The 8,337-nt window shown below is 41.3% G+C and overlaps 1 protein-coding gene across 2 annotated transcripts; it reads right to left on the bottom strand.

Moving 5' to 3' along the window:
* Window positions 1-278: 278 nt before the first annotated feature.
* Window positions 279-7,776, bottom strand: marchf7 (membrane-associated ring finger (C3HC4) 7). 2 transcript variants are annotated; one of them, XM_014981928.2, is made up of 11 exons: window positions 7,578-7,776; window positions 5,896-6,092; window positions 5,032-5,175; window positions 4,718-4,889; window positions 4,243-4,416; window positions 2,997-4,164; window positions 2,599-2,768; window positions 1,946-2,049; window positions 1,285-1,389; window positions 1,020-1,068; window positions 279-846 (listed from the first exon to the last, which is right to left on the bottom strand). In XM_014981928.2, exons 2-11 carry the CDS (start codon window positions 6,073-6,075, stop codon window positions 761-763), a joined length of 2,352 nt encoding a protein of 783 aa, XP_014837414.2. In that variant the 5' UTR covers window positions 6,076-6,092; window positions 7,578-7,776; the 3' UTR covers window positions 279-760. The 2 variants fall into 2 exon arrangements, with proteins under 2 accessions (XP_014837414.2, XP_014837415.2); XM_014981929.2 differs by having other exon boundaries at window positions 7,565-7,776.
* Between the last annotated feature and the right edge of the window lie 561 nt (window positions 7,777-8,337).

The raw sequence follows: 8,337 nt of genomic DNA on the forward strand, positions 1-8,337 counted from the left end.
CAAAATTGGTTGAAGTTAATTTTCTCTGATCCACATGAGGTCAAAAATGTTTTAAATTTGAACTTTGTGTGAAATAGACCATTCCAAATAAAAGCAAACTTTTCTCAACGTTTTAAAAAAGAAAATGTTCAGAAAATGCTTGCATGATCACTTGAAGTGTAATTTTAAAAGCTCAGAGAGCCCAAATTAAATCAGTAATTCTTGTATGCAAACTTCATCCTGGTTGGATGTTGCTCCAGGATACAAGACATTTCTAACCCAATAGAGTCAAAGGAGACTTACAGGAGTATTTGCAATCTTTATTCCCAAACTGAAAGCTGAAAACTATTTTTAATACATAGACCATCTATAAGAAATAAAAGTTGATGGGGTAAACGTGATTTTGCATTTTATTTTTAATTAGAAAGGAAAGCAAAAGAAATAACCACATTTTATATTCTGACTTAAAGTATTTTTAATCAGAGTAAAAAGTTCTTGTCCTCATTTAACCATTAATGCACTTGTGGTATGACCATTAAAAAGATTTATTTAAAGTTAAATTAAAGTACACAACCAAAAGAAAAAAAACAGACAGAGTGGTCTTACTTAAAATATTATGCATTAATTCATCCCAAGTTTGCATATGTGCGAAAGCCACCGGCGACAATAGTAAAACATGTTCTGTGCACATGGTATCTTGCTGCAGATGCAGTTGAACATGACATCATAGCAAAGGGCGAAAAACCGAGTGAGCTATAACAACTACGTCACGGTAAGATGATCAGTACTCTTCGTCATAGTCCAGGTCGGAGAAGTCGATAGACGGCCGGCTGTCCTGGTCTTCCTCATCGCTTTCTCCATTGGGAGCTGAAATCCAGAAACATCCAAGTTAAACTCTGTCGCCACTATTTAATTCTACAAGTAAAATCAGAGTTTTGTTTGGGTTCGCCCCCCTCCTCCCCAAATGTAATGCACAATTTTCCTCTCAAGCAACAGAGGATTTTCAATAAGAGCCAGGAGACAAGGAGTGGGTAACGTACTTTCAAGACTGTCCATGTGTTCATGAAGAATTCTCACCAGGTTGAATAACTGATGAGAAAGCAAAGGTTTGTCTGATTTTACAACATTTAAAGTCCGACACAAATTTAAACGCGTGCATCTATCTGTTAAGAGACAGAGTGCAGACTAATCTGATTGAAAAATAAAAGTGGCTTTTTTTTTTTTTTTTAAAGCCAGAAATTAGAGAAACTAATGAATTTAAGACGACTGGTCAACGTGGGGGGGGGTCAGTGTGTGTTTTCTCACCCCAGCTGCATCGACAGCTCCGAGCACATCGGAGAACCGCTGCTCGCAGAAGTGGAGCAGGACCACCAGGTAGAGGCCACTGCTGATGAATTCATCATATTCTGACTGGAGGAAGGAAAAAATATATATATACTTTACAGAAGCAAACACATGAAACTGATAGAATAAAAATGTAAGCAAATAAAACTGTCTGAACTAGTTCTGAACTGTTATGTAAAAAAAAAATATATATATATATATATATATATATATATATATATATATGAATGAGCAGGTATTCAATCAAACATGCCCCCAAAGACTTTTTGTATTTACCATTATAGAAACAGCAAATGCTTTTGTTTGTATCCGTTCATTTGCAACCTCAGCACACATTTTACTGTTAATTAAAACCATGTATAACTGATTATCCCTGCAAGAATCTTAAAATGAACAATTCATTCTGTCTGGTTCCCACACCACCATGCAGGAAAACAAAATGCAACAATCACACTTACAATAGTCTGCAAATAGAAACAGAACATACAACTAATTTTGTTTCTTTAAATAAAATCATCAAATAAATTCAGCATCAACAAAACTGAGTTTCTCCGTGTTTGGATTTTAAATAAGGTGTCGGATGGCGCATAGTAGTTTTCTTAAACGGGCTGGAATGACTCACCTGGACGTGAGTCCTGTACAACTCTTGGATGTCAAAGTTATCAATATTCAAGCGCAGCTTCTCCTTACAGAGCTCACATGTTGTGACTGCTTCAAGGTTTGTTCCTGGGAATGAAAAGGAGAGGAAGAGATTTCTCCATCGTTTGGAAGTTTTCCCAAGTTTAAAACAGGACTAACGACCATCTTAAAACTTTATTTAAATTTAAGGTTGATGAAAATAAATTCCTTAGCTTCCTAAATTACATTTAGCTTGCATAATAACTTATGAAATATAACCGTCAACTTCAGCTGATGTTTTATGACTGGCTGAAATGTCAAGTGTAGGATATCCAACAACAATACTACAAGTTAAGCAGACCATTGACATTTTAAACCAGGTAAAATCAAACATCGTCTCTATGAGCTAGTGCTGGATGATTTAACAAGAAACCCTATTACCTCAGCAAAGAACCACATTCAATAGAATGTGATTTTAAATCTAGTTTTAAAAATCTGGGTGTATTCAAGACTTTTTGGTGCAATATTATTAAAATTCAAGATGGCTTTTTAGGATCCTGCAGAATCCATGATGTAATTTCCTAAATACAACATTAACATGTAATTGATTATGCTTTGCTGTAGTTTCCTAAAACAGTTCTTGTATCTGGAGGTTACCTGAGCTGATTTTGGAGTGGAGCCACCTCTTAATGCATTCCTGGTGGACGAACTGCAGACTGCCGGTGCAGTGGCAAGGCTGGATCAGGGGGTTGGAGGAAGACTCCTCCCGCATCTGGCAGATTCGGCACAGGTCTCCTTCCTCCTCGTCGGAATCCTCCATCAACAGTCTGTGGTGGCAAAGAGAAGTAATGATTCTTTTCCACAGTCTCCAGTATACCTTCAAGAACGACTCATTTACTAAAGGATAAATTCACAAAAATTAATAAACTGACAGCATTAACACGACACGCATTTAAAAAAAAAAAAAAAAAAAATATATATATATATATATATATATATATATATATATACACACACACACACACACATATATACACACACATCATATGAATTACTTCTCTTTGATCTTGCGCAGCTTCTCCTGATCCTTGCTGGAGAGCGTCTTCTCCTTCTGGTCCGGCTCCGGCTGCCTCTCGCCACGTCCCACAGCGGCTGAAAGGTTTTCCAGAACTCCCAGCCGCCGGCGAGGCGAAAACACAACTTCCAGTTCAGGCAACGTTTCATCCTCTATTCCATCAGCATAAGACTCAGCCAAAGCAAACGCTCCTTCTTCCTCCTCATCTTCATCATCATCATCTTCTTCTTCCTCCTCCTCTTCTTCTTCCTCCTCATCATCATCTTGTGATGCTTTATGCTCCAGGTCATCCCACGTTCTCAGTAAATGCTGCGGACGGCTGTAGTCCTGCTCTGAGCCTGAAGGGGAGTGGGAGCCGTCTTCTCTTGCGTACCTTCGGAGGCGGGACAGGAGGGGGGGGCAGCGGGCTCGGAAGGGGGCAGAGAGCCAGGATGAGCCCCTCCCTCCTCCTCCTCCACTGCTGCTGCTGCTTACAGAAGGTTCTCTCCATGAAGCCATTCTGGACCGGCCCAGACCACCATGACCCGGGTTGCTTTCTTGGATAGTAGAAAGGTCCGTTCTAAGACTCCTGAGGCTATCCAAGGCCGTCGCCGCACTGCCAGCGTCTGGGTCTGCGCTGGACGACCCGGCTCCCTCGTCGCTGTCCACCGACTCCCCGCTGGTAGACGGGCTGTCGTCATCGAGCGAGCGAACGCTGGATGAGCAGCTGGAAGAGTCCTGGCTGGAACGCCGTGAAAACAGACGAGACAACAAGCGGCGCGTGGAGCTCCGGCCTTCCGGCTCTCCGCCCTCGGCGGTGGGCCGTGGGAGGGCGGGCTCTGGTCTCCTCACGGGACTAGACTGCCAGGGGGTGTGGGAGGAAGAGGAAGAGGAGGAGGAGGAGTGGGAGGCGAATACGCCAGAGCACACGGCGCTTCGTGCTTGTTCCTGAGTTGAGCGGAGAGAAGGTGGAGCGTTTGTGAAACGAGCCGCGCTTCTGCTGCTCAAGTCATGCAGCCGCGATGACGTCGGCTGCTGCGAGGAGAAGGATGAGGCGTGGCGACTCAGAGAGCTCTCCCGCACAGCGGAGGATGAGGAAGAGGGAGAGTAGGTAGTTTCTTTTGGCCGAGCTCCTTGTGCATATGTGGACGTCACCCTGTCAGTTTGATCTGAAAGACAAAAAGAGCATGAACCACGTAAGTTCAACAAGTCTCAAAGGACCGCACCACCTGATAAACCGTGCGTACACAGTGAGGAAACCAGTCCAGGATTCCTGGCTCTTCTCTCTCCCAGACTCGAGAGGACGGGCTCAGTCTTCGTCTCCTGCTCTCTGGAGGACAGCAGGGGCTTCGTGGAGGAAGGGGTCGGTCTTGAGAGTAAACGATATGAACCCCAGGATGAATCAAGAGAGTCATTTGCGCCTGTTAGAAACAGAAAATATTTTACTAGATTTTCCCCCCCCCAATAAATCAGCTACATGTTGATGTGACATAAGTTAATTTGCTCTACATTAAACTTTTATCCAATTATAGATAAAACTGAGGTATTTTCCCTCCAAGTAAATTAAGAGCTGCCTGGGATTATTATGAAGAGTTGAGTTGCTAATGAATGTTAATGCATTCATTAGCACTCCTCATGTTCTTTCCATGTGTAGAACTGAATCTAAGCTGGGAATAAATCTCAAATAATTGCTTTGGATCAATAGTTTGAGCTATGACCAACCTCTGCTGCTGCTGCTGAGCACGTTACTAGAGTAGCCAGAACCTGTGAGCGAAGTGTTGGCCGTTCTGGAGTACAGGCGATTGCTGTATGAAAGTTTGGCCCTTTTCGATTCCGCATCGTCGCTGGCAGACAGAACACCCGAGCAAATCCCTGACCTCCCTTCAACATCACTCTGAGGAGAGGAAGGAGGAAAAAAAAAAAAAAGAAAAAAGAAGGGAGTTTGAATGACTTCCCTTTAAAGATTCTCCCTCTAACCTGAGATCTTTTAGTAGATCTCAGTTGTGTGACCCCATATGAAAGGCAAGCTTCAGTACCGCTTTGCTCCTACTGCTGAGAGCTGATTCAACCCGGGGGCGGTCGTAAGATCTGCCGGAGGACGTCAAAGAAGGCAGCTTCCAGCTGGGGGAGCGGGTGTCAGAACTGCTGTAATCTCTTGACGAGCTCAGGAGGCGAGAACTCTTCAGAAGAAAATGAAAGAGAACACAAAGCATTAGCCGGAGCTCATATCTGAGCAATGCTTCTATGAAGATCAAATCTCTAGACTCGCAAAAGAAAAAAATAAAAAGCATGACAATTTTGCATGAGCAATGTTGCAATAGACTGACTGTATGTCCTTTATGTATGCAAAAAAGATGATGCAAAAAAACATCAGCAATAATCAGAACTTGATACAATCCTTAAACCGCTTAAAATGTGATCGGTACATCCACACCCCATACCTTTACTGTTCTAGGAAGAACAGGAACAACTCAACAAGGCCCTGGCATAAAGAAACACTATCCTGTGAAACGGACCTTGATGAGCGGCAGGACTGAAATACACGCAAGGAATCTAGGCTGTCCTAAAAAAAGACCCCTGGAGTGTCGGCTGATGCACCACTGATATACGCAGTCAGCTACTGTATCATGCAGCAAAGGCAAGAGCTCCTTTAAATGATCGCTCTTTGGAGACAAGAAAGGACATCAAAGTCATTTTCAGAGGCAGAGCAACACTAAAAGGTGCTGCAGTTGATTCTCACATCTTAAAAGAGGGTGCACTGTGGACATGCATGGGGAAAAAATACCTTAAGGAAACATACCTTTCCATTCTTAAGTTCTCATGAATTAAATAAGGGTATGTGGAATCTCAATCTATAAAACCGACGTGCAATAAGGCAGAGTGTTTCACAATCACTTTACCTGTTTATCTGTGTCTGCTTTGTAGGGAGATGATGCGCTCTGGAAGCGGTCATTGTTCAGCACTGGCTCCCTGCTGTACCGCCTACTGGATCCCAGGGACGAGGAGACCGCCGGAGTGAAGGTGTAGGACGATCTGGAGCTGGACAGACAAAACGGAAGTCTCCGAGACCTGGAGTCCATCACGGATTGCTTTGAACCTTGAAAAGTCAAGACGAGATGCCAGAGTACATTACTGAATGTGAATACGTTGTGTCAGTAAACACTAAAACCAGCCACCATGCTGCTTCCTAGACTTCATATCAAAGTTACTGTGCCTATCTTTAGGACTACGAACTCTGTTACAGGAACCTGACACCAACATGGCACAGTTGGATATGACTACGCAAGCAAGATACTCCATCATCAACAATAACACATTAATACAGCTGAATAAGAGTTACAATCCAATATTTTTCTCTCCAAAAAACTCTTACAAGTGAACACAGGAATCATATCAAGATAGTACCAGTTAAATATTCAAATTTGAAAGCTTCTCCCATAAGGAGACGCAATTTGAGTTGCTCACAAGCAGTGATATAGATACATGGATGTTCATTCGACCACCTGTGGTAAATATAACCCAGCTGGGCCGCAGATTGGGACACTCAAATGATGAGCAGCGAGTAGAGCAAGTCAAATATTTTGACCGGCTGATAAATAAGGCCAATATTCACCTTTTTTTTTTATTAGATATTTTTTTAGTGTGGGTAATCAGTTTAATCTGAGCAAACATAATGTTTGAAACCCACATCCACATAGTTAAATAATAAACGATTTTTTAAAAATATAATACAATCACCTAAACCCCAGCAACTTTTAGTTAAAATACATAAACCCATCATAATTGTGGAAGTTGCAAAGGCCAACATGAAAAATCTATCAGTATTGCCCAATGCTTACTTCCTTCATCTCATTCTGTTACTTCTGTATGATGCTTAGAAATCTATATCCCACAACGCCTTACGCAGTTATGGTTTTTCATGTATATTTAATGAGATAAAACACGAACATACAGCCTATGCAGCAGTAATTCAGCTCAGGACTTTGCATTTATAACTTATCTGACTAGATTGTTTTATGAGAAGAGACGGTTTTAGCCTGAACTCGGTAACGCCCTTTGTTTTCACTTGCCTGTTTATGGCTTTATACTTCATTATCTATGGGTTTGTTGGATTAAAAACCTACCCGACACTGGAAACCTTCCAGTTCATGCTCGACAGACTGCCTCTTTATGCATTTAAGCTTTAATAAAATGATTTCGTGACAACGCTTCCTGATTCTCGTTGCTCTTGTTCGTTAGCAGTTTTCAAACAAATTAAATTCCATGACACCGAACACATTAAACGGTGACAGCTGTTTGCTTCACTAGCAGAAATTCACAGTAAAGAAGACGTGACTTTGTGGATGTTACCGTCAGAAATAAGATATAACCGCGCTTCTATCAGCTGCTTTACTGTCGAAATATCAGTCTGGGTAACGGTCACAGCTCGGTTAGCTTCCCTCCACTGTTACACTCCTGGCATTCTCGCGCTAATGTGCAACGTTAACTTCAACTCCGAGCTTTATTTGTCTATATTATTTTCAGCACATGCAAAAGTAGGAAAATATTAAAGAAAAACGATGTTATTACCGTATGTCCTCACCTCGGCTTTAAGCTCTTCCTTGTTTTAGCACAACAGGAACTATGGCGTCCGTCCCTATGCAGCTGACGCAGATGGAGATATATGCGTTGACCTGGTGGGAGGAGCTTCAGCACGAGTTTGTTTTCTGTTGCTGCTTCTTCGTGCAAATCGTCAAAGAGATATACCGAACGAAATTATCTGCACACATTCATGCAATTGATACTGACATTTTTTTTTATGGGGCCCTTCACTTTTTCTTCACCATTTGGCTTCTAAGCTGAGTAAAGCAGCGCCCCCGTGTGGCTCTATTGAGCTACTGCTTTTTATTTCATTGGGTTTTTAACTCTTGTTGAAACTATAATCAGAAATGGCATTTTTTAAAAACTCACGCCGTCAGTTCTATTAACAAAACCTACATTTTTCATTTAAAAAATACTAAATTTTACATTTCACCGGGAATTGACTGATTTAATATTTTTAGACTGTACACTTTAAAAACTATAACTTTGTTCTGAAAAGCGTCATTACAATATCATAAATGTTTTTAATGACAGTTGGTTAACTCATACCGCTTTCATAAAAATGGAATTAGTAAATAAATAAATAAATAAATAAATAAATAAATAAATAAATAAATAACACTTTATTGCACAGTTATAAATGCTGTAGAAATTATTTGTCAGGATCAAACAAATCAACTCAAACAATCCTTTCCTAATTACAGAAGGACATTTTGTGTTGTGGCAACTGATATTCAAAGTTCTTCAAAGAGTGGCAGATT

Source organism: Poecilia mexicana, unplaced genomic scaffold (genome assembly GCF_051168715.1).
Source record: "Poecilia mexicana isolate PSO_F unplaced genomic scaffold, ASM5116871v1 scaffold_3, whole genome shotgun sequence".
Taxonomy (NCBI): domain Eukaryota; kingdom Metazoa; phylum Chordata; class Actinopteri; order Cyprinodontiformes; family Poeciliidae; genus Poecilia; species Poecilia mexicana.

What these genes read in the sequence shown, in the direction of transcription:
- marchf7 (XM_014981928.2), bottom strand. Translation starts at nt 6,075, where the DNA reads ATGGACTCCAGGTCTCGGAGACTTCCGTTTTGTCTGTCCAGCTCCAGA. An exon ending in CCACTCCAAAATCAGCTCAG is followed by an intron (nt 2,050 to 2,598) that starts GTAACCTCCAGA and finishes TTTCATTCCCAG; the next exon opens with GAACAAACCTTGAAGCAGTC. An exon ending in TGTACAGGACTCACGTCCAG is followed by an intron (nt 1,390 to 1,945) that starts GTGAGTCATTCC and finishes TCCTTCCTCCAG; the next exon opens with TCAGAATATGATGAATTCAT.